The 26,765-nt window shown below is 41.9% G+C and overlaps 1 protein-coding gene and 1 non-coding gene across 2 annotated transcripts; both read left to right on the forward strand.

Annotated features, from left to right (window-relative positions):
• The first annotated feature begins 11 nt into the window (after window positions 1-11).
• On the forward strand, window positions 12-24,804 carry LOC117264442 (forkhead box protein O1-A-like). The gene is made up of 4 exons (XM_033638390.2): window positions 12-2,245; window positions 17,569-17,760; window positions 19,455-20,647; window positions 20,741-24,804. The coding sequence occupies exons 1-3, from the start codon at window positions 1,682-1,684 to the stop codon at window positions 20,622-20,624; spliced, it is 1,926 nt and encodes a 641-aa protein (XP_033494281.1). The 5' UTR covers window positions 12-1,681; the 3' UTR covers window positions 20,625-20,647; window positions 20,741-24,804.
• Window positions 475-546, forward strand: trnad-guc (transfer RNA aspartic acid (anticodon GUC)). Its single transcript has one exon. It is a non-coding gene; the product is annotated as a tRNA-Asp (tRNA).
• Window positions 24,805-26,765: the final 1,961 nt, after the last annotated feature.

Genomic DNA, 26,765 nt, shown 5'->3' on the forward strand with positions numbered 1-26,765 from the left:
AGGTGAACTTTCCCTTTGATATGATACATACATTCTGGTCGTTAGCTAACGTTAGCAACAAACTTGAGAACTTGTCGATGCTAAATGTTGCCGGCTAACTCTTTTTTCCCCTTTAAGGACGGTGGCCTTGTGGGTAACTCGTGAGGGTGTGACGTGTACATCAGTGTGTGTATGGAGGGAATACAGAGTGGTGATAGTCAACAGAATTAAGTGTCTAAATAAGCTCAGGGCTGCGGTTAAACCTCATTAGGTGGCCATGTTTGTTGTAGTGAACGGCATCTGAACGCCTCGCCGTCCTTCCCTCCACAGAGTGGTCCGGACCGCTAGAAGCTAGCTACCAGCTAGCTACTAGCTAACAACGAGCCATGGTAATTTAATGTTAATGAGCCAGCTGAATCTCAATGTTATATGATCCTTGTTATACTACCAGCGTATCGATTACTTATACCTGAGTCACATGATAAATTGTAGCCTTCCTCGTTAGTATAGTGGACAGTATCTCCGCCTGTCACGCGGAAGACCGGGGTTCGATTCCCCGACGGGGAGTTCTTTTGGTTTTCTTCATTATGGTCTTAATTCACACTTTGCTGTGCTAAAATACTGACGAAAATTTTGTATTGAGCGAATCTCTTTGTGTCGTCGTGACCAGCGTTATTTATATGATAGGTTTACAACCCTTAAACATCTTGATGCATAGTTAAGGGTGTACATTTGTATAACTCCGTACAAACACCTGTAGCAGAGAAAAATAAGAGCGAAGGAAAGACAAAAAGAGAAAGAAAATTAAGCAAGCAAAAAAGCAAGCAAAGGGGGAAAAAGCAAGAAAGAGGACACTCAAGAAGGCAAGAAAGACAAAGAAATAAAATATGAAAGAAAGAAATAACAGACTCAAAAGAAGGCAAAGAAGACAGAAAGCAAGAAGGAAAGAAAGCACAGAAAAAGAAATAAAGAAGAGAGAAAGACAGAGAGCAAGAAAGTCAGAAAAAGAGAGAGGAAAGAAAGAAAGATAGATAGAAAGAAAACAAGAAAGAAATAATATTAACAATAAAAACAATAGGACTCCAGCAGTGAGTGTCGCTGTTTGAACCTCTCATAATCATTAGTCTGATGGTCAGGTGGACACTGTGTCTCTTACAGCACTAGAGGGAGTCAGCATGTTCATGTCTTCATGGTGCATTTAGGGGCCGTCAAAATGGGTTGGAATTTCCAGAGAAGCAAATGGCCCAATAACTTGACAGAACAAGTCAGCTGAACAAGTCTTAGGCCTATAGTGTCAGAAAAGCAGCAATAATAATTAACCTTTATTATATGATTGTAAATCTGGTGTCAATAATTAGAAGGCCTGCTGTATCTCCAACCTCAGCGTACTTGAATGCACCGTCAAGTTGAGTAACCCAGAAGACGGAGCCTGTGAGTGGGTCTTGAATGCAGCATGAGACTCTGGCAGAGCGGCAGACTTGAGAGTTGCAAACAGTCGGTGCAGGATGGTGTGAACTTCAGTGAGGACCTTGAACCCAACATTTCTCTGACTTTGCTATTATAAATCTCGTTTATCTTACCTGGCTTAGAACTAACATTTGGAGCGTGAACGCAGCATTTGTTTTACCTGCTGATTTTTTTTTCATTATCATTATTTTTATGTGAGTGTCGGTGTGACAGTGAGAGCCGGTTTGACTCAGACATGGCTGAGGTACCGCCACCACAGGCACAGCCGGTCGAAATAGACCCGGAATTTGAGCCTCTCTCTCGCCCGCGGTCCTGCACCTGGCCGCTGCAACGACCGGAGATCATCGACCCGGCCAGCTCCAACACATCCTCCCCGGCCCCGTCGGTGCAGCAGGAGCCGGGAGGCAACACCGAGTTCATCAGCAACCTCGGCTTGTTGGAGGAGGACTACGAGGAGTACGCAGAGCAGAAACCGCCTGTGCCCTGCAATGATTATCAGCCCCACCATCATCACCATCACCGTCTTCAGCAGCTCCCGGGTCCCCAGCTGCCGCCTCAGCAACAGGTGCCTCCTCCTCCTCCTCCGGGTGTCGCACCTTTGGGCAGCTCCGCGCAGAGGAAGAGCAGCTCGTCCCGTCGTAACGCATGGGGGAACATGTCGTACGCTGACCTGATTACCAAGGCCATAGACAGCTCACCTGAGAAGAGGCTGACACTGTCACAGATTTATGACTGGATGGTGAAGAGTGTGCCTTACTTCAAGGATAAAGGGGACAGTAACAGCTCTGCGGGCTGGAAGGTGAGTGTGTGCACGTCAGCATCCAGCTGTGTAGGATGAACCTGAGGTGTAACTATTAACTCCTTTAACGCCATAACAAAAGTAGGAAAAGTGTCATTCATTGCAGTTTGCAGCACATCTGCACAGCACTGTCCTAAACACTCATGACCTGCAGGCAAACTGATCTTCACCAGTGTCTGCACTGATGCACATTTTAGACCTTTTATTATAATGTGCAAAGAGAGCAAAGTCCTATAAATGCTGGAGATTTGTGCCCTTTTTTCAGTAGTTTTTTCATTAGTAGCATGCAGAATAATTTCCTCTGTAGTCCTGCTTAAAAACAGAAATAGATGTTCATATCACCAACTCTCATCTCCATCATATTCTACTGAATAGGGGTGTATTATAGAGAATATAGGGACAGCACATTTTCTCATGTCACAGTAGGACAATGACAGGTGTAAGTATTAAAATTAGTTTTTCTACAAGGGGTAACTGAAAAGTTTTGACCCTCAAGGGAACAAGACATGGCTCTGCTTTGCAGTGCTTTTATTTTTCAACATAATCCCCTTCAAGGGCAACACACTTACTCCAGTAGTGCTGAAGCGCCAACTCTTCACTCCCTGCAACGCTTGAATTCTTGTACCCAGACTGAGGCATATAAAGGGACATTGTCGTGTAAAGTATTGAGTATATCTTGATGGTGATAGTCCTTTGAGATGAAGATATTTGATCACTCCAATTTCTCTATTTTCACCAAATCACTGCAAAAATAAAATGAGTTCCACACATGAACATGCTTACTGATAATAAGGAAAGGTGGTAGATTATAAAAAATATCATCCTCTGGGTTAGGCTCAAAACTTTTCAGTCACCCCTTATGTATCAATAGCACCTGTGTTTTCTAACTACCAGCAGCAAAAGATGTGACATCACTCACTGTGATGTGCTCAGTCCAACATGACTGAGCGGTTTAACCTACAAAGAGAGTTCACCAGCACTTGTCTGACCTCTGCAGATACCATTTTCCCATTCCCATTACAAAATAAGCGTAATTGTAAACAGTTCCTGAGGAAGAAAGTATGTAATTAGATTACAGTTACTTAAAATGTTGGTGATTACAAAGGGCTTGCTGCCATTTTCCCATGTTGGTTTAAAGCTCTGTACTTTTTTTTTTTATTGGACAGCAGTTTACAAAGCAAAACATAAAATATGATAATGTAATTTCTCCTGCTTTTCAATTATTTATTTATTTTTTTTTAATTTTTTTTTTTACAATTTATAAACTTTGTAGAACAATTTTGGAGAGATCAAGTGTACATATAAGCGCCATATGTCTTGAGGGATTTAGGAGATCAAAAAAAAAATAGAATAGCAGTCAATGAGGTTTGCTTGACTAAAAATCATAGGTTTTTGTACAATACCTCCACAAAATCAGGTCGTAAGGGTCTTACATGTTTCACCCAAGCTTTGTACTTTTATTTTTAGACCAATATTGAGTGCACATGATGTGGTGGTGATGGTCATTCAGAGTTATGTAATCAAATTACAAAATAAATGTAATTGTAATCAGTTATTAAGGAAAAATGTGTTATTAAATTACAGTTACTCCCCAAAATATTGGTGATAACAAAGGGCTTACATATATACTTTTTCATCAGAAAACTTATTTGCAGATTAAAACATTCACTCTTTTAGTTTACATCTTTTCGCCATGCAGGATTTTGTCATATTTCTGGACAGTGCGGGTCAGCAAAGTCATTGCGACAAATTTGAGTACAACATTTACGCAATTGTGTTTATCTAGGACTTTTTAACTTTATTGCACAGCGTAAAACATTTGTTAGAAAAGTAATCAACTGTAAGTTACATAGCTCTGATGCAGTAATTAAAATAGTTACTTGTTACAATTCTAACAGGGTATCTAATTATCTGTAATCTACTACATTTCAAAAATAACCTTCCCAACATTGTTAACATGAAAACGAAATCTTTTCTCCCCATTGTGCACAAAGGTTATAAAATGTTCTTTGAACATGCTTTCACAAATGCTGAACGGTTACTTTTGAATTTGGCTGCTGAACTTTGGCATCTTAGTAACCTTTGAAGTTTTGGGGTGGTTTCCTTTGTGAGCGGCAGCACACGCCTCTCTGCTGCATCAGTGAGGAAACGTACAGTTCTGAGGCAGCAGAGGACCTGACTGTAAACATCCCATACATGAGCCTGAGAATATCTCTCAATGCTGGGGCTTCAGCCCTATTACACTAATGTCAACTAGGTGTTTGAGAACAGGGTTTGACTGAGCAGTGGTTGAAATCTGGTTTCACTGAGGGGAATAATGTGCAGGAACACTGTGTGGATCAACACAGATTTCAGATATACCCTCTCTTAAGCAAACCTTTGTTAGTGGGAACAATCCATCCAGTATTATTACCAAACACACTGACTCATGGTCAATACAGCATTTCCACAGTCATGGAAATCCCAGTACAGTCCCGAAATTTGACAGAGTGCAGCTTTCTGGCCTGGAAATGTATTAGAAATATTTAGCACAGGGGAAAAGCGGTAGCCTAATGCCTGTACAAACATGCTAATCCGAGTCTTAACATTGTCTCGCCGGGTGAGGAAGTTACTCAGCCATGATGGATAAAAATTAACTGAGGACAAAAGCAGACAGAAAGCAAAGTGGACGCTAATTAAAACCCGCACACTCTTAACAAGATTTGAATTCATATTTCAGCTCCGCAGCCCTTCCTGTAACCCCTGCATTCCTGTGAGATGTAATTTTGAAGTTATGTCAGGAAATGCCTCTGCGGACCTCAATCAAATATAGTTTCCATTGTTTTAACACCCCCTTGTGAAAAGCTTTATCACAGCTCCTATTATGACTTATGGCTCTGCTAAACCTCCCTTTCCTCCTTTTCTTAGTCTTTCTGCAGTTCTTCAACTACACTTTATGTACAGTAGGAGCACAGGCTGGTGGGAATGATGGCAGTCAGGTTTTTGCAACTGTTTGGAGCTCCCTCTGACAATAACAGGAGGCGACGCAAACAGCTCAATCAGTGTTGGGGAGTGTGTCGGAGGGGAAGGGGCTCGGGAGAAGGGAATGCTGGGAACAACGTCAAACATCCTCCATTCCTGAGCTGTGTGCTCATATCTTTGTGTCCCTGTCTTCTAGAGTTTCCTCAGCGGATGCTACAGCCTGGAGAAAGGGATCGCTGCTCTTTATCCTATCACTTCCTTCTCTGCCCTCTCAGGCCTTCTGTGGAAGGTGTTTGTTCAGTTAGAGTTTGCATAAGAAGCTGGATTTTTTAATACTTACTATTACTTTTTAATTTTATTGATTATAGTCTGCAGTTTTTGATAAATGTCTATGGACAAACCAACACATTCTCACTCTGACCTTGTCACATATTGACGTTCATGGTCATGGACTTTGCACGTCCACATACAACGTGAAAGGTACCCTGTGTGCGTTGGTTGTTGACGTTCTGGGACACCGTGTCAAGGTCTTACATGCATTGCCTTCTTTTAAAATACACTTCTGTTTTTACAGGAAATTTAACGTTTACATACAGTGTCTTTCAAAATAAACGTCTGTACAACACCGCAAATAGAAGTTTTTTTTTCCTTCAACAAACACACATGGTTGGGTTTGGGAAAAAAAGAACAGGGTTTGACTTTAGACTTTTACGGGACGCGAACACCGCTCTTTCAGATGAAAGTCGTGTTTGTTGGACCCATCCACCCACCCCAATCGGACTTTCACCGTCTTAACATTCGTCCTTGTCCCACCTCGTTTCTCTGCTGGGCACCATTAAACTATAACAGCAACCAACTGCGTATCATGCCAATGTTAAAGGATGCCTTTTTCGTTGGTTTCTGATGCCGCAAGTCACTGCCCAAGCGCCGGATTTCGCCGACTTCGGAGTGAGACCGGGCTCAACTAACCATAGGAACAGTCATCTAACTAGAAGTTCAACCAGCCAACAGCCCAGTGTCTTTGACTTGTCTACTGTATTTCTCTAATCTAATTCACCCTGTTGCTCCAGCCTGTTCTTATTCCAAATGAGTAGAAAGATTTATAATTGGCCTTGTTTGCAGTTTGACGTGTCCTGTCAACAGTTTTACAGATATGTCTTTTACAGTTTTGGTCTATGGCAGTGGTTCTAAAATGGTGTGCCATTTCATACCAGTCCAGATGTATTGAGGGATTTTTTTGATAACCGCACATCATTATTGCAATTTTTAACTGGTGCTATACAAAAAGTTATAAATGAATTTTTAATTGACTGTATCAGTATGTTGTGGACACCCATTTCCCAATAAAGAGGCAAACTCTAGCTAAAAAATGTAATTTAATTTAAAAAACCTTCACAGGGAACCTATTTGTCGCCATCGGCACGTGGAAATTATTAGTGTGTGACATATCAAAAGCCCTGATTGGCAGCCAGTGTGAGGGGTGATAACATTTAAAAGGAGAAAGCTGTGAGTGGGACAATGGATCGCTTTATTGTACGGAGCAAATTACAACAAAGCACCACTGACCGACCTACCATCGAAAGAAAAATCAGTCAGTAGACAGTATCACGAAAGCTACCGGTCTTATTTTTATTGTCTTATGTGATGATAAGAGTGATAACACTAGCTATAGTAGCTATTGTGCACAGATATAAATACAGTGCCTTGACATTTTGGCTTGCGCTTTGGTGTGCTTCGGGCACAAAAAGTTTGAAAAACACTGGTCTATGGGGAAAATACTTTTTGGACCGCTGGGGATTTTTTCACTGCAGTACCACGAGTGACCACTGGGCAAAATTGTTGCAAGGCTTGTCGGTGTTCCTGGAGGCCTGGCTATGCTGCATGCATCTGCCCTTGGTTGCTTTGTAATGTCAGCTGATAAAGTAATTTGCAAACGGCAAGCGAGTCAGTATCATGGTCCAAATAAAATATAGGCGCACTGCGTATAGTAACATTATTATAAATATGGCTGTGATTTGTTTTCCAGTCGTCTATCAATATGATGCTGGTCAATCACAGTCAGTCTCTTGTTAGTCAGTGTTGTGGTAGCTATGGAGGATGCTGACTGCAGTTCACTTCACAGCGTCAGAGAGAAATGTTACTAAGGATGTTCTGAAAGTTACATATAGACCCTTTAAAGTAAGCATTTTACCCACAGTCCTAACTCAGTGTCAGAGAGAAAAGTTTTCATTATGTGCCATTCAGCGAAGCAGCGAGTGCCCCAAGAACAATAGCACCAGCCTGTTTATCTTTAATATTAAATCAACAAATCTCCACTTCAACCTCTGCATTCCTAAATGTTGGCATGCTTCACTGGGCCTTGGAACCAGCGGCTAACAGTTATTTTTACACTTTCCTGTTAAAAAAACACGGCAGTCCCCCCACAATGAACTATGATGCATTTCCTGCAGAGTGGATGGAAAACAGTGCCATGTGTTAACATCCCCGCCCTGCAAAACACGAGGGTCAGGGCTGGAAAAAGAGGAGGAACCGCCAGGAGAGACCGTACATGGATCATGTTTGTGCGGCTACTTCTATGTGAAGTCATTTTATTCCATTTCAATGTCCCCCGCCACGTTCTAAAAGAGATCATCAGCCCGCTTGTCATTTTATTTTGTGTCATACCCTGGGCCATGTATTGACTTTAGAATCCACATGCATGAGCGTCCCTGATTGAAATGACAGATAGAGATAAGCCAGAGACCTCATGGTGGGCAGAGGGCATTGAGTTTGAACCTCAGTGATTATACAGCTCCACCTAGAAAACTGAAGGTGGGTGGAGGGCAGGACGAGGGCGACGCTTCTGCAGCTAGAGCTTCCTGCCTCCCTCATGTCATGGTGATTTTTTTTTTTGTTTTGTTTTCCTTCTAAAAATTGTGGTGATCATGATGCCTTTACCACAAGAGAGGCCCCTGCCAACTGGGAGGACTGGTTCCCCTGGGATACTGGGGGGTCTGAGAGGCAGTGTGCAGCATGTAAGGTACTTTACCATCTTACTGGTACTGCCACTGTTTTTCTCAGTGAACTGTGAACTTAAATAGTCGAACAGGAAGTAGCACCCCAGAGTTTAACTGGCGGAGAGGTTCAGAGGTGTTCATTTCAAAACATGTAAATTGCAAGATAGCCTTTTGAAGGTTATGGTTAAACGCTATTGGTTCATAGAGCTACACAGACATAAGGCAGTTTGGGTGTTCATGCATCAGTGTTTTAAAGATAAATATACAATTTTGGTGGCAGCCTGTAGCGTGCGCATTTGCTGTCTGTTGTAAAGTCATTTATCTCACTACATCATTTAACACAGGTGTCAAAAAGGCTTCTACTGCAGCCCGTTGATTGCACTGTCCGGTGTCTGATGTTGTGTGGAAACTAGTGACAGACAACACTGGCAGTATTTATTCAGGATGAGCACAGTTGCTGGATGGAAAAGCTTACGCTCCCTCCATTTAAACAACATCACCCAGATCAAGTGACAGCTGATAAAAGGGCCCGCTAGTGGAAGTGCGGGTTGAGTGTAAGGTACATGTGTGATTGTAGGCAGTGGTGGCATGGATTAGCTTTTGTCCAACAATGGCTTCAGTTAACCTACACAGCTGAAGTGTCTCAAGTAGTTTGACAGTATAGGATATACAAGTATTAGTTAGAAAATAAAGACAGCCAAGGTAAATATGCTGATGTCGCTGGCTGTGGGGCTCCAAGGATGGCAGTTCTGTCGTTCACTCAGTCTACCACTTGTGTCCAGACTGAAATCTCTCACCAGCTACAACTGGATGGATTGCCATTAAATCTGGCACAAACATTCATATCCCCCCTCATGATAATAACCCAGGTAATCGTTTAAAGAGACAATTCATCCCAAAATCGAAAACACATATTTTTCCTCTTACCTGTGGTGCTATTTATCAGTCTAGATTGTTGTGGTGTGAGTTGTTGAGTGTTGGAGATGTCTGCCTTCTCTTAAATATAATGGAACTAGATGGCACTTGGCGTGTGGTGCTGAAAGTGCCAAAAAAACACATTTAAAAAACTCGATAGCAATGTCTCTTTTCAGAAATCATGACCCAGTTACTCAAGATAATCCACAGACCTTGTAATCAGTTTCATGTAGGAATTGTTTTCTTTCTACCGAACTACACCAACCAGCCATATCACCGCACAGAAGGGAGAGTGCATCTACTCATGGACGATACGCTCGTGCTCGTGACAGCACAAAATAAATATTAATGGTGTCCTCCTCAGCTGAGATGTAACGTGTAATGCTCAGTGGTGCTAGGTGAGATAGCAGTAGACAAACTGTGGTGGTGTCGGTAGAGAGAAAGTAGTTCCCACATGAAACTCCAGACAACAAGGTCTGTGGATTATCTTGAGTAACTTGGTCATGATTTCTGGAAAAAGACATTTTTGGCACTTTGAGCACCACATGCTGAGTTCCATCTCGTTCCATTATATTCGAGCAAAGGCAGACATCTCCAACACTCCGCAACTCGCACCAAAACAATCTAGATTGGTAAATAGCACTACAGGTATGAGGGAAAATATGTGTTTTTGATTTGGGGATTAACTGTCCCTTTACTTCTGACGTGGTGCCATCATATAGCACTGTCATTGCAACCTTTTCAGCCTCACAGAGCAGCTAGCATGGCTGTAAAATATTCAAAACTGTATATATATTCAGAGTAGAGATTAAATTCTAGAAGTTTAGCTTCATTTTTAAATGACCCACCCCAAAGAGGTGTTGTATAGTCGGTGTATATGCTCACTTTGGGTACACAGGCCTGAAAAGAGCCAGCTACTAAAAGACACAAGAAAAGAAAAGACAAACTGAATGACTGCCAGCTATTTGTCTTGGATCACAAGGTTAAAAAGGGAGGCCTGCCCTTAACTTAAGAGGCCCACTGAAAGCTCCAAGTAACCCCATGAAGAAAGGGAGGCTTGGGGCAGGGGCTTTCACAGAGGAGCGACCGTGGCTTGAGGGAAGGAGGGGAGCAGTCAGCTGACTGGCTCGCTGTGGGCTGAGGCCTGTGTACAGTCTGCTGTCTACACATGTGTGAGTCTGAGGAATCCGTGGCATGTGGGTTTCTGCATTGTCCTCCAGTCCTGCACAGGATAATAATCCCCCTCTATATTATGTTCACAAAAAGAACCTGGCCTCAAACCCATTATGCAAAATATAAAGGACATGGGTGCAGAGGGAGGCGACGAAATATGTTGTGAAGAAAGAAAAACTGGATCAGACGTAATTGAGATTAGTGTCCAATCCGGTAAAAAAACACTTGGTCTTTTTACCCTGTAAAGTGTCCAAAGAATGTGTGTCACTCTTAAGTTAGGCTGCTTAGAACGATTAGAGATCAAGTTTCTAATCAGCTTAATATTTTCGAGTATCTGGTATGATTTAAGTATAACTGTGTTTTTTTTAATCAATAGCACATGACATAATGATCTGTCATTCTCATTTGCCCCCTGCTTGTTTATCTAAAGCTGGACTCCTAACACAAAGCTCCTCATTCCTTTTCATAGTCCCACTTTGAAGCTGTTGCACAAGTAGGTCACTCAGTTTGATGCTCAGTGTTAATGAAGTAGCCTGCATTGTGCCTGGAGCCATGAACAGGCGACACGGTCTCCACACCGAGTTGGAGGACTCCTCTTCTTCTTCTTCTGCAGCCGCGCTCGGCTTTTTTACTGCCCTGTAACAGAAGACGCGAGTCCCACGCTTGTTTTCAACTTCCTGGGTCAGAGGAGAAAGGGGGGAGGGGTGCACAGGAAGACACTGTCAGGAAGTGGCTTGTGTTTTTACTGTAATCTCTGCAAGGGCTGTGCTCGCTTATTCTCTTATTTACACTACATATCACGGCAGTTATTAAAGATAACAGCTCAGGTTAATTGTATTTTTGCACTCACCAAAAGCCACAATACAGACTAAGATAAGGATGCAGTGTGTTATTTTTGGGTCAGACTCTTCTCAGATTTGCCTTTTCCATTTATAAATAGAATAGTTGATTAATTATTTTTTTACAAATAAGATTTTTCCACTTTTATTCAGCAGCTGTAGAATGAAATACCTCATGTGCCGTCTTGCATTTTAATATGAGAGGAATAAGAATTAAGGCTACAGGGCTATAATATTATCAGTATTATCTTTCAGCAGAATTAAATCTTGATGAGATTAGTTTTTTGTTTTATAATTTTCAAAATGTAATGACTCTGACCAATATTAGATAATTGAAGGAGACCTGTTCACTCTAAAAAATAATCCACTGGAGCGTTAAGGTGACCATTTGCATGCATCTTTTTAAGCAGTTATATCTCTGGCCTTATAGAGTAAATTCTGTGAGAATTTCAGGATCTGACAAACTCAATTAGTTTAGTACAACCAACATGATTTGCTTTGACCTCAAAAAACTTAATTAAGTTGAATTAACTTGGTGCAAAGACCAGGCCCCTAGGAACGCCATTCAGGGCTGCTTACAATTTCCAGTGGCCACTATTCCAGTATTGCAGTGAAAACATCCAAAAGCCGAAAAGCATATTTTCCTCTTAGACCACCATTATAAGAGAGACGTCTGAAAATCTGTTGACAGGGTCCCTCAAACTGCAAACCAGGTCAATTATGTCTTTTTTTTTTTTTTCTTAGAGATTTTTCTTTATCAATGTAGGTTTTATATCTGTAAATCTTTTCTCAAGGTGAAAAACTACTGCACATATTCAGTGGGCTGCATACCGCAGATGTAAACCCAATTTTTATTGGATTGAATAGGCACTATCTTGGGGTCTGGTTTCATTTTACAGGCCTAATAACATTCATGGCAGAGACACTGAGGGCACAGATGCGGAAGACCTGAAAACGCAGACCAATCAGAGCACACTGGGCGTTTTTGGGAGGTGGGCTTAAAGAGACGGATGCTATAACAGAGCGGACAGTGAATACGGGTATATATCCAAGCAGACAGTATGAGAAAACCAGTGTTTCATGAACATTAAAGCATGTAAACATGTCCTTGTCGAAACTCAAAGTACAGCCGAAAATGAGCATAACAGGTCCCCTTTAAGTTTTTGTTTTGCATGTGTGAAGAGAAATTAGTTTCATTATTGTACTCATGATATTACAAATACAATGTATCTGAACATATATATGGTTTCCCATATTTTGATATATATCACTATGAAAAATAATCATATTGTGGTACTACTTTCAGAAATGTCACCCACATATATGAAGCTACCTGTCCATTGACATTGTGACCTACACAATCAACTTGTTAGCAGATGTCTGAGGGATTCAGCCAACAAACTGGTCAGGAAGTGTACCAATCTGATACAGTTCAGTGTGCAATATGAGCTAACATTAGCCATCATAAGCTAGTGGTCATACCTGACTAAGAAAGGATGTAGTACAAAACCTCTGCATGTACAGAAGGGTGCGTTTTATTGCTTAACATTTCAAATTTTCACTTGAAAGGGTAAAAAAATATGTTATTTTAAAAGTACAGTGCCACTGTCATATTGTTGTGATAGCTGTAGCTGCTTGATCCCACCACATGTAAATTTAAAGTGGTTCTGTTTTTCCCTCCAGTCTCTCCTCACTTGCTAAACATCAGGCCTCATCACTGATATAAAACCGAGTTACTGATTTGAGAAGCAGCTGGTCTCCAGCAGCAGGTCTCCGGGGGGAATCCTCTGTCCTGTCTGTGGTCGTGTCTGCCGCTGTATGTAAAACATTTGGACCAGTTGAGGCCACTTTCACTGTGGCTGCACCTGCCCCTGCAACTGGGCCTTGTTTGTTTACTTACCCTGCGACCGTTACTGCAAGCCTCATGCTTCGCTACACAAGAAACAGCAGCTGTGTCAATTGGATTGTTTTGAAGTCCAGTAGGAGGAGTCGCTCTTTGCTGCAGCAGTTTGTCTCGGTGGTATTGATCACATGTGATTTAAGGATCATTGGGTGCATTTGAAAAGTTGTAAGATGGATGGCGCAGGGTTCTCCATGACCTAACAAAGGTCTTTTGAGTGCTGCTGTGTATCTGAGGAGGCAGACTCAGTCTGAAGAGGGACAACTGCTTTCTGCTGCGCAACATTTACAGCATGTTGTTTGAGATGTTGCATTTCTGAGGGTTAACTGAAAATAGATTTTGTCAGAAGCAGAAAGACCTTTCCCAGGTCAGACATCCCTGCACCAGCTGAGCTAGAACCAGAGTGATGTTAAAACTCACATATTCTTCAGTCCTTCATAGAGCTTTGTTTACGCTAATATGTTTTTTCTTAGCACAAAAACACATTAAATGCTAATAGCAAGAATTTGCCAAGACAATGCAAGATATTTTGTCCTCCAGTCAAGAACAGCATTATATGAGATATACTGTATGAATTGCATTTTAACTCTCAAACAAGCTTGTGTGTTTGATCACTGCTGTAATTACTCAGCAGGTCTCCTCTCTCAGACATTTACGTCACTTACAGACCTCTACAATCTGTGCCTGGGAACTTCCCTGGTCGTCTAGAAAGGTCAATGAAGAGCGTGTAGATTTCTTAACGTCCCACTTTCACATGAACTGCCATGCAGCTACAGGTGCACATATTTTACTACTTCAAAGTTGTTTAAGAAACAAGGGCGGTAACAATATGTTTTATAAAGAAGTTTAGCAACAATGAAACATATAGGCCATCTTGGGTCGGGCTTTCAGACACATAATGTGTGAAAGGGGCACCTCCTGAGTTAGTGAGGCAGGGGATGTCTTTTGTTCTCTTTGGGTTGAGGTGAGGTCTGTCTCAGACTAGGATTATCCCCGGCGGAGAAGAGAATTCCCCTTCCCAGGGCCCAGTCATGCAGTCCGTGATCTATTGTGGGCACTAATCAGAAGCTGCAGACATTTGCATATCACTAGTTATCTCAGCCGCGTGCAAGCAAGGCATGCCGTTCGGGTAGTGGAATAAAAGTTGGTTCACAGGCTGAGTCTGTGCAGCACACTGCTCAGATCTCAGGTCCTCCGCTAATGACTCATTTCCTGTCTTTGGTTACAGATTAAGATCATGCAAAGACAGAAGAATAAGAAGGGAGAAAAGGTCATGAATCAAATGAATGCGATTCAGATTGAGCATTGCATTTTGGAGGCCATTAAGTCCAAGTCAAGTCTGTCCATTCTGCATGTGCAGGATGTCCTCCAACACAGGAAGCCTTATTTAAAAGTCAGTGGAAGAGAAGGGGGGAGTCCGGGTTTGGTGGTGGAGTGAGGGGTGGGGGGGTTGTCTGTTATGGTGAGTCAGAAAGCAGACAGTCGACCCAGCAGCACGTCACATCTGATGCTTCTCCTCCTCTCTGTGTTCTCGCTCCATCCAACCTGTTTGCATGTCTCTGTCAGCGCTGGCTGAGGAGCTCATGTTCAGTGAACTCATTGACCCCAGCTCTGCCGGCAAAAACATCTCACTCTGTCGCCCTCCCCGTCCTCACTTCGAACTCTGTAACCTCCCCCCCGCTTTCTTTTTCAGTAAAAATTTCTCATTCATGCACAGCCCACTGCCTCCACTCTTAGGATCAGGCTTCACAAGGCCACTGTTGATGTATATAGCTTGAGGTTGAACTTGCTGTGGTTCAGTGCCGTCGTACCAGGACAGTCACCGAGCTTGTTCTACTTCTACAATTATCTGAAGTGTCATCCTGGTCTAACACCGGCAGCTACACAAAATGCTTATAAATGTATTTATTTTATCACTTTATGGGGCCATCCTCTGTATGAAATAAATTATAATAATATGCTAGAATAAGTCACATTCTGATTGTTATTATGCACTGAATGCCCTCAGCTCAAGACCAGCATTTTATGCCCAAGGAGACCAGGCTGCACAGTACATCTCTGTCCTGCGTGACCGTCTCTCTGTTCCCCGACCATCGTTGTTTTTCTTCCTGAGAGAATTACCACAGTAGGCGCCTCTGCGTCCTTTTTAGAGCTCACAACATAGCATTAGAGAAATGGACTGAATGAGGCTTGAGGTACATACATGTTAGCACAAGGACAAATGTGACCACATAGAAAAAAAGTGAGCAAGTTGGTGAAACCTAAAGTTATACAGCATGTTTTATTTAGGAGAGTTTTTTTTTAATCTGCTTTTTCAGTAAAAGGAAAAAACATCAGTGCTGGTGGAAGGGTGGGATACGGCTGTGAAAGTCAAACATGGTGTAAATAACACATATGATTACAGTGAGGAGGAATCAGGATGACCAACCTAATAAATTCAAATATAGGACTTTTAAAAGCAAGCATTCAAAACACATAAATTTAAAAGTAAAAATACTCAAATGAGATACACATGCATTTTACCATCATATCAAAAGAAAGAGACTTAGGGCAATTATGCAACTTTATAACAAAATTAGTCCCTGACTCAGACCAAGGCAAGCGAACTCTAGGTCTGAAAGCAGCATAAGTCTTAGGAAAGGTTGCAGCGATATCCCAGTTTTAAGGTATAGCCTGATATGAAAATTGACGATTGCCATACCATGTCCTTTGCTTATCTACAATATTAAAAAAAAAAGATTCTGTATTCAGAGGGGCTGGAGCCTACCCCAGCTGACACTGAGCGAGATGCAGGGTACACCCTGGACAGGTCACCAGACTATCACAGCACTGACACGTAGAGACAGACAACCATTCACACTCACATTTACACCTACAAACAATTTAGAGTCACCAGTTAATCTGCATGTCTTTAGACTGTGGAAGGAATGCCCAGAGAAAACCCACTCTGACACGGGGAGAACATGCAAACTCTGCACCCCACAGGATCCCCCACCCTGGGTTCAAACCAGAGGCAGCAATGCTAACCACTGCAACACCATGCCATCCTAGAAGTCTCATACCGGTACAACCTCAGTCTTAATTTAAGCACAGAAACCACAATTTAACGTTCACAACCAGAACAACCAGTGGGTTCCCCGGGTCAGGGTCACTCACTGGGCCCAGTTTTAATATAATAGAGTATTGAATATCTGGCAAATGTACAAGATAGAAGTGTTTTCAAGGAGCAAAAGCAAAACCAGTGCCTAATAGATTAATATGAGTAAGATAAGTAAAAGACTAAGTCCCTGCACTTATGTCCCAAGTCATGTTGGAAGTCCTAAACTTTGAGTTTTTAGTCTTAAACTAGTCATAATGTGCATTTCACCAAATGTAATACAGTTTTAACAACAGAATAATAATACATTACATTTAGAAAAATCATCAATGCTTTTTTATTGACCACAGTGTGGTTTTTACCAACTGGCGCTCAGTAACGTAGTTCTTCATGGTTCTCTCCTGCAATTTGATTGGATGCTGTTGGATTGGTTCAAACAAAATGGATCATTTGGGAAATTAAGTGTCAACTTGCTGGGTATGAAAAGTGTTAATGTTAGTTGAGTCAGAAAATTGAGGGAAATTAGTTTACATGTGACACACTTTTAAATTACACGCTTAATCTTTGTGCTTGGGGCGGGGGGGTGTAATGTGTTTTCAAGTCCAAGTAAAGTCACGAGTCATTGGTGTTAAAGTCCAAGCCAAGTTGAGTTTTTTTATTTTTTATAGTTGAGTCATAAAATGTATGACTTGAGGCTGATTTAAGTCCACACCTCTACTTAACAGTCAAAATGTACCAAAATGCTAACTTTAAATAAACTTTGCTCAGCTGACAGTGCCCCTAGTGCCTGTATATACTGTTTGTATTGCATCTGGTCTGTTTGATGCCATCTTTCATTTTGTTTGTCATCATATTCAGTAACAGACTCTGTACTCTGTCTCTGGCTGTACTGACATCTGTCTTGCAAGGGTATCAAATATTTATTTAGGGTCAAATAAATGACACCACATGTCCCATCCGTCCCTCGCTAACTCATGCCAAAGTAACTAATGTCTTCTGCTGGAGTGCGTGAAGAGGGAGTGGAAAAGGCTCAGTAGACATAATATTGTTGAAGGAGGATATGGACGTGTGTATACTTCCTGTTCATCTGCTGGCTCTGACATCACACTCAACTACCAGATTCCTCTCCATTCAGTACCAAAAATGACAAATATTTCCTCTGCACCAGTACACCTCATTTAATTCCCACTGAACGCAACCAAGATTAACTCACAGTTGCTTCTCTTTGCACCAGAGGATCAGTATTTAATGTTTAATGTAAAAACACTTTATAGCTGCACTTGAAAATTTCCAAATAAAAGTATTGACTGACTTTTTGCCCACTATCATAAAAAATCAGCTCTGGAAAGTGTGATTTTGATGCCTCTAGCTGCACCGTAGGCTCCACATAACAGCAACTCCACAGATAACTTACAAATGATTCACTTTTCTTTACCACCCAGAACTCCATCCGACACAACCTGTCCCTGCACAGCCGCTTTGTGCGCATACAAAATGAGGGAACGGGAAAAAGCTCCTGGTGGATGCTGAACCCGGAGGGTGGAAAGAGCGGAAAGTCACCTCGCCGCAGAGCCGCCTCCATGGACAACAACAGTAAGTTCGCCAAGAGCAGAGGAAGGGCCACAAAGAAAAAGGTACGGTCACACCTTTTATTTACACTATACTCACATGGAATAGTTTGACATTTTAGAAAATACAGTTATTTGCTCTTTTGCTGAGACTTACGTGAGAAGATCGACACCACTCTCATATTTGTCTGTCAATGAAGCCACAGACAGCAGTTAATTAATTTAGGAACATTCAGCAGCTACAATGCAGTGAACTGATGATTTTACAGTACAATATCCATCAGCCATCAGTGACTGGAGGGACGTTATACGAAAATGGCCTGTAATCATATATTAGGACATTTTTAATTACTTTGTAGTGTCTCTTCATGTAGATGGCTCCACTACGAGGAAGCAAAAGCAAAAGCAAAGCAAAACACGACTGCAAATGGGACTTAACATGCTTGACTGTCCACAGACTGGGCTAACCATCCGATCACCAGGCGCTGTACGCTATGGTTACTGCCACCATACAGCTAAAGGCCTTTGCACACTGAGTCCCTTTTTTTTGTCCTAAATTGTCACACGTCTAAAAAATAAATATGACCATGTTGTGTCAATCATGTTCTCACAAGTCCGAAACATTTGTCAGTCATTAAAATTTTCAGAACAGGTTTGATTTTCTGCGTTTTTCGCATATGACCAAGAATCAGTGAAGAAAATGTGGCGGCGGGACACAGCCACGACAAGACAGAGGAACGGGGCGCACAGAATCATTTCATAACCCAGACAGCTCACTTTCAACAGGTCAGATGGTAATATTAAGGTGGATGATGGTGTAGAGGAGGAGGATGTGGACCGCACACAGAATATGGAGGACAGAGAGGGAGGACAGGTCCACCCCTTCATGCAGCTGCGGTTCCAAATGAAAGACAGGGAGGGAGTGATGACAGTCAGATAGGTAACCTTAGTGAAGATAGGCAAAAGAGTAATTGTGTCGTTTAATTTTGTCACGTATGGCAAATTTTCTAATTTCAAATGCATCGGAATCAGTGCGCAAGGATTCCGTGCGTAACAGTGTGCAAAGGCCTTAACTGTTATTCACCTGTTATCCTGTTGCCGATAACACCAAGCACCTCGCTAGCAATAGTGAAGCCTTCTTTCATGTTAGTTATAGCAACTAGGTATACAGCATCACCATCGTCATCATCATCATCATTATCTGTATTGATGTTCAACATTAACATTTTTTGCTGGCAGTGAGGGTAATTCCACGTTGGCGCAGATTTCCAAACAGGCGTTATTTGGACAAACTGATCACATATTGGGAATCTAAATAGTTACTGTCTCGCCTGAAAAACTGTTTAAACTTAATAACAGCTTTTTTTGAAGCTTAAAGACAACTTTTTGGCAAGTAAACAATGATAAAGCAATCACAAAATCACACAGTGCTGAAGCGACCAAGTTCAGGCAAAGAATAAGGTGACTAAAGGTGACTGGTTATCATGCTATATCATGCTATATTCAATCTGAACAAAAACCAAAGTGTAAAAACAACAATTTGTAGTTTTACCATCAATTATGTTCAGGAATCTTAGCAAAATAGGTCGGAGCTTCAGATATGAGAGTGGTAACAGGCTTCTCATCTTACTCTTGGCAAGAAGGCAAACAAGCATATTCTCAAAAATGTTGAACTATCCCTATTTTTTGGATGTAAGTTAATAATACACTGGTAATTTTATGGCAGCCTGTGTGAGTTTCTGATCTTTTTCTATGCTTAGATGGCTCTGCAGGAAGGGGTTGAAGGAGGAGCAGGCAGCCCTGGTTCCCAGTACTCTAACTGGCTGGGAAGCCCAAACTCCCACAGTAATGAGGACTTTGAAGCCTGGAGCTCCTTTAGGACGCGCACCAGCTCTGACGCCAGCACCCTTAGTGGCTGCCATTCACCTTTCCCCTCTGAGCAGGATGACCTGGGGGAGTCTGATGGCCACATGATGTACCCTGGAGCGGCAGGAACCAAGATAACCTCCACCCTGCCCAGTCTGTCTGAGGTAGCTGGATCAATGGGCCAGCATGGCTCAGAGAACGTCATGGAGAGTCTGCTGGATAACCTGAACCTGCTGTCTCCCAAACCCCCCCAGCTGGGCTCTGACCCCTCACATTCATCAAATGCTGCCATGCTTCAGAGTGGCCCCTACAGCTCCACTGGCTTGACCCCGCACCAACAGAAGGACTACCGTAAGTGCATGTACAGCCAGGTGAGGATGAACTCCCTGTCCCCTGCCCTCATGCAGACACTTCCAGAGACTAAGCCGGGCTTTGGGGCTTATGAGAACCAGTATATCTGCCCAGCTGGCCTCCTCAAAGAGCTGTTGACCTCAGACGCAGAGGCCAGTAGGGACACACAGGTGTCTCAAGTGGGGAGGGGGGGTTGCCTAATGCCCAATTACAGCCGGCAGAGTCACATGGGGGGTCATAATGGGGTAAAAATGATGAATCCTCCTCAGAGTCACACAGTTCCTCATGTAAATCCACAAGCTATTCATAGCCAGGGTCCCTCAACCTCACAAGACTTGAATAGCTGTAACATGATCCCCCTGACTAGTCTGACTAGTCTTTCAGGGGCCCCTCCTCGAATGACCAGCCTGAGGACATGCATGCAGCTGCCCCGTGGACACCCAGCACACACTAACGCTGTTTCGGCAAGCTACGGCAGCAACAATGGCTACAGGGAACTTAACTCTGTTCACCCGCATAGTCACCACCAGGAGCGGCTGCCCAGCGATCTGGACAACGTGTCCATCGAGAGGTTTGAATGCGACATGGAGACTGTCCTCCATGACACCCTCATGGATGGCGGGGCGCTGGACTTTAACTTTGACCCAGCAGCTGGGCCTCATGGGTTTCCTCAGAGGGTGAAGACGACCACACATAGCTGGGTGTCAGGCTAGGACGCATCTTGGATCACAAACAGGTGAGACTGGCTGTATTCAATGCATGTATGCAAACTTAAACATATAAAATGTCCCGTTTCCATGCCCTGAATGTTTTCCATTCTCCCTCACAGGTTTTTCTCAGCATCACGCCACTGCTCACCTTCATTCAGAGGCTGAAAAATGTAAATCCACAGAAGCCACCTGAGCATCTGACCCAGTTATTTTCAAAAATGTGCGCGTCTCAAGTGTCAGCTCCATGTGTAGCAATACATATTACTTTATATTCAGTAGAGTAAACAAAATAAGTTCAGACCCGGACACTGAAATAAGACACAACAGCCAAAATTTTATTCTTAACAGCAGTGAACATGCTTGTAAAGATAGCTCTGCAGAGAGAATATGAATAAGACAAGCCCGTAGTCATAGATTTCAGGGTGGACTCAGGGGACACGTCCCCCTCAGCATTTAGAACATGTGCATTTGTCCCCTGGTGAAGACCCCCATCCCCTTGTTTCATATGTCTGTCCCCCAGAGAACAAGCCATCATTAACACACTAGCCTTGTTTACAATGGCCTTTCAAAAACTGGAATTATGTGTTTATTTTTGCTGATTCGTGTTCATATAAAGATACAGCTAAGTATGCAGAAGTCATAACACAGTATCAGAGTGCCTGTCAAAAAAAAAAGCTTTGAGAAATTTCTAAAAATGTATGAGTTGTGGCCAGTCTGACGTCGAGCCAACACTGCATAATCACCTTTTGTTTGAAAGCAGTCAACAGGCGCAGCTGAGCATAGCTGTGGGACTTCAAATTGCAGTGGGGACACAACAACTCAGTTATAAGTTAAGGTTTGACCACAAACTGCTCTGTAGATCAGTGGTTCCCAACTGGTGGGTCGTGGGTCCATTCTGAATGGACCACAAGTGACTTGTAAACGAGTCAGGTTTGTACGAAACACACCTTATTTTAAAGTACAGTGACTTTCCAGCACAGAGCTTTTATTTTGAAGCGCTGTTTCCTGCTGCAGAGTGAGTGACTAATGGACAGCTACTTGACAGAGACAGCAAACTAGCTTGACGACATGGCCATACACAAGTATAAAGCTGAATATATTAAATTGTTTGGACCTTGAACTAATGACTAAGGTGAAATCTGGACCCCGTGGTTGGACCAGTTGGGAACCACTGCTGTAGATAACGAAAGAAGTTTTAAAACCAGTTATATACTTGTTACCATCCAGTGAAAGGGGCCAGTTTGGGGGCCAACATGGCAGTTAGATAGCAGTATGGATAAATATTTCCATTTTTGAGTTAACTCATTGAGGGCTATTTGGTCAAGTTTAATGTGAAAATGGCAGGACTTGATAGTACATTAGAGTGGACCAAAAACCTGCTAAATCTGATGTTCTAAATGGTCTGATCAGTACCAAGAATTTTAGTTTTTTACTTTCATTTTAGCATCCAGCCCTTAAAGGAAAATAATTACAAACGCGTTAAGCTAGTGAGCTCTTTCGGCTTAAATGCTAGATAAACCTGTGTATCATCTGCATAGTGATACACATTAACTGTATTAAAACAGTGACTTATAATGACACAGGGGAAATGTACGGTGAGAACAGGATATGTCCTGAAATATACCTTTGGACAACACATAGCAGATAATAAAAAAACTAACACCAAAAATATTCTCCTTGGTGTTCACACAGATTTAATGTATATAGACAGATGTCGTGGTACAGTGTTGTCAAACATCAGCCATATTTCCTCACCAACAGATGTCATTAGAGGCGGTGAGACAAGCTGCATCTCTGACTAAAATGAATTAATCATCCATATACTGTATGAAGGTATTTATTTATGTTTTTTATTGTAATTGTTGGATTCTTGCTTTGTACTTTGGATGCTTGTAAAAAATATATGAGTGCCTATGCTGTGTACAACATATGTTGTATTTTAGTTACATTATATTGTTATGCTGTTTTTCTCATTACATCAAACTAATATTGAAGGACATTTAAGATACATCAGAGACATTTCCTTCTGACAGTTCACTGAATGTCCATATCAGTCTCAGTTTATGTAGAGAAGTGCACTGTGTGAATGCTCCTTGTTACATTGATGGTGTTTTAATGCAATACTTAAGAGTCGTTTAAAAAGTGTAGGTGTTTTGAAACACCTATCAACAAAAATGCTCCTCAACATTGTATTTTGCCTTTTTGGATTCAATGTTGTTGTCAGGGGAAAACTTTCTAAATTAAGTCGAGGACCACTTGAACCTTTGTGAGTTTAGGAAATTCAACAGTGCTCGAAGTTGTGAAAAACATTTCAAAATTGCATGTAGATAAAGTGAAAGCATAGATGACGTTCTGAAATTCTATAATGTATATATATTTTAGAGAATTTGGAGATTTTCACAAGACTTAAATGGATAGTTCGGATTTTTTAAGTGGGGTTGTAGGAGGCACTTATTCATAGTCTGTGTATTACATACAGTAGATGTCTGTTGGTATGCCCCCCATTTGGAGACGCCTCAGGAGTGACAACACGGAAACTAAGCAATGACGGAGGCAGCAGCAAAACGTATATTTGTCACCTAAGATAGTGTTCCAACTAATAAAATCTATAACAGTTTAAATTTATGCTATATTAATGATATTTCTAACCACTTTACCTCACCATCAGAGAGTTCCCAATCTATACTCTAGCCACCAGACTCCATTGACAAAAACAGTAATTTTAGCTTGCTAAGCACAGGAGCTGCTGATCTACCGCTCCCTTGATCAGATAGTTAATTTGTGTTTGTGTGTGACTTTGGTGAATCCAAACTAACCCTTGTAAACACCAAAGTCAACAATAATGCAAACAAAATAACTGATCAAGGCAGCGGTAGACCAGCAGATCCTGTGTTTAGCAGTGGTAAATTACAGTTTTTTTCAATGGATTCTGGCTTTGAAGAGAGTGATATAACGGCTTTATTTCTCTTCCTCTATCCAATGATGAGGTTAAGCAGCGAAAATATTCTTAATATAGCACACACATAAACTGATATAGGTGTTTTTAGGTAGCTAAAGCATGTTTGGTTGCTGACTCCTCCACTGCAGTACATTGCTGAGCTTCTATTTTGGACTGCTTCTCCAAACTGTGAGCGTGCCGACTGACATCTACTGTATGTAACACACTTAGTATACATAAGCACCTCATACAACCCCACTTCAAAGATCTGAACTATCCCTTTAAGATATGTGATACAGTGGGAGAGGCAGCAGGTGGAGGAGCTGATGACAAAACTGACTGGAAATAGACGATGGTCTCCAAAGTTTAGCTGACACAGCACAGGATTTTCTTTGCTATTTACCTCCCAGCAGCTACAGTTTTTATGCACCAAAGAGTCGTCTACTCTACCAAACACATTTCAAAGAAAGTGTGCCAATTCACTGTGCCTACATGGTCTCACAGACTTATAATGATGTACATATTATTTTCTAGTAGTACATATTTTGTATATGATGGGTTTAAATTAATTGTTAGGATTATACTGAAGTATTATACTGTTTGAATGATGGTGTTAGACATGGTTGTTTACATAACTCAGTCCAAATCATATCAATAAATATATGAACACTCATACCTCAAAATGTTTTACCTCTGAAGGGTTGAAGGGATTTTTCCTGCCATTTTCCTCAGTGAGTAATGTAATGAATTTGTCTTCTTTTTTGACATAGTTTTGTACATTTTGTTTGTTTGTTTTCTTTTCGTGTATTTGATTAATGCTGTTTGGACCTGTTCAGAGTGACGCACCGTCTGCCTTTGTATTTTTAATGTTTTCTTGTGCTTGAGGATTATAGCCATTAGTCTCTAGTAAATATTTGTGACAGCACAGTAAAGAATTTTAAATTAAACGTGTATTTGTGTGAAATTCTACATTTTGAAAGATTAAAAAATATGAATTCGTCTGTTTAGACCAAACTCAAGGACGGGAGTTCAGTAAACAGAATTGAATTATACCTTGTAATAAAGCAACTACTTCTGTAATTATGAAAGCAAAAATTAATGTGTGATGGGAGCATTTTAATAATGGATTAAACTGTTTAAGCTTAAAGAAGCGCTTTAGTCTGTTAACTTTCATTTAAATAAAAGAGTATAATGCAGTTTTTATATGTATAATCTTTGACATTAAACAAATGACGAAACACACTGTGCAAAGTTTGGATTTGTGTGACTTTATCTGAGTATCTTCACACAGTATTCTCAGGATTCCTTTGAATTTCTGGAACATTTTAGGACACTTCTTCCTTTTTTTCCTCAGCTTTGTAACTGTGGTCAGCATTGGCTCTTCCTATAGGTGACAGGCAGCCACATAAATGCACATAAGGTAAAAAATTATCTAATGCTAACAGTTAGTCTGTAGTTGGGGTACCACACCTAGACCTGGCAATGCAGTTCACCTTTATGTGTTCATCAGTAAGTGACCATCACAGTCTGGTGGAGTATGGTGGAGTGGAGAGCATTAGGGGACGCATCAAGACGCATTGGCCGCCATGATGCGTGCTTGCGTCTCAAAATGTGGAAAAAATAAGGAGGGCGCGAGGAAAAAGTTTGCGAACTCTTACGGACACACCCCCATTTATATGACAGTTCTAGTGCCCTGCACTCTAATAAAATAACAGTACTAGCTAGCTACAGCAGTATTAGTTAGCTGGAATGTACCGGTGACTCTGCTACCCCCTATTGCGCTTGCTCACGTTGCGTGTGTCGACTATGAAACAGCCCTTAGAGTAAGAGAAAATGAAAAGGTCAAGGCCTTCTGGGGACGCAGTATGAAAAAAGATTAAATTTGCATATTTCTACCTCAAATGAGGGAGTTCATACATCTCAGGGTCTTGTTCACGAGTGAGGGTAGAATGGAGTGTGAGATGGATTGGTGGTTTGGTGCGATGTGGGCGCTGCGCCAGACCACCGTGGTGAAGAGGGAGCTGAGCCAGAAGGCAAAGCTTTCGATTTACTGGTCCATCTACGTCATGAGCTCTGGGTAGTGACCGAAAGAATGAGGTTGCGGATACAAGCAGTGGAAATGAGTTTCCTTCGTGGGGTGGCTGGGCTCAGCCTTAGAGATAGGGTGACGAGCTCGAACATCTGGAGGGAGCTCGAAAGGGGTCAGTCGAGGTGGTTTGGGAATCTGACCAGGATGCCTCCTGGGCGCCTCCCGCTAGAGGTGTTCCGAGCACGTCCCACTGGTAGGAGGCCCCGGGCAGACCCAGAACATGCTGGAGGGATTATATATCTTATCTGGCCTGGGAATGCCTCAGGGTCCCCCAGGAGGAGCTGGAAAGCGTTGCTGGGGAGAGGGATGTCTGGGGTGCTTTGCTTGGCCTGCTGCCCCCACGACCTGGCCCCAGATAAGCAGATGAAGATGGATGGATGAATGTATTCTTTTATTTTTTGTTATTTATTGTTATTGTTTATAAGCTAATTTGTTTGTTTGTGCTGATTTTTCATCAGCTAAATCAAATAAATATAAAAGATAATAGGCCTAATAATTATCATTGTTATATAATGGCAATAATTTAAGCTGCAATGCTTAGCTTTCACTGTGATAGCAATGCTGCTACTTTGTTAATGTTCCACAAACATCAACTCTTACTTCAATCTGAGTGTTTAGTGGGTTTGAGAAAGACCAAAACTGTAACTTCTTAAGATGACGTGATCTCGCGTGACTTGAAGTCATTATGCAACTCATCAGCATCTTTAACAGTGAAGCTGACAGTGAGGAATGAGGCTCATGCACGATGGACACCCATCATTAAGCACACATGCAGCCCACATTCTCTAATCCAGATCCTCAGGGGTCACACCAGGTCACACAGGTCAGTAAGCACCTCACGTCAAAGTCGTTTACTTTGGGGATTTTTAGCGTGTGATAAATACGATCCAAAAGATAAGAGTCATGTCAGATATGAGTCATACACATCATCACATCTAGAATCTAGAAAATGTCTGTCATTCAGCAGTCCTTAAACATCCTTTAGAAAATGATAATGCTCCCTCTGATGTAAAAGACAGTTATGAGTCACCAGTGTAGATATGGCATCTCACTACGGGCTTTAGTAAGTGTATCATCCAGCTTGTTATGGCTGTTGATTTGATCAGTGTTGATTCCT

The sequence above is a fragment of the Epinephelus lanceolatus genome, chromosome 11 (assembly GCF_041903045.1).
Source record: "Epinephelus lanceolatus isolate andai-2023 chromosome 11, ASM4190304v1, whole genome shotgun sequence".
Classification (NCBI taxonomy): domain Eukaryota; kingdom Metazoa; phylum Chordata; class Actinopteri; order Perciformes; family Serranidae; genus Epinephelus; species Epinephelus lanceolatus.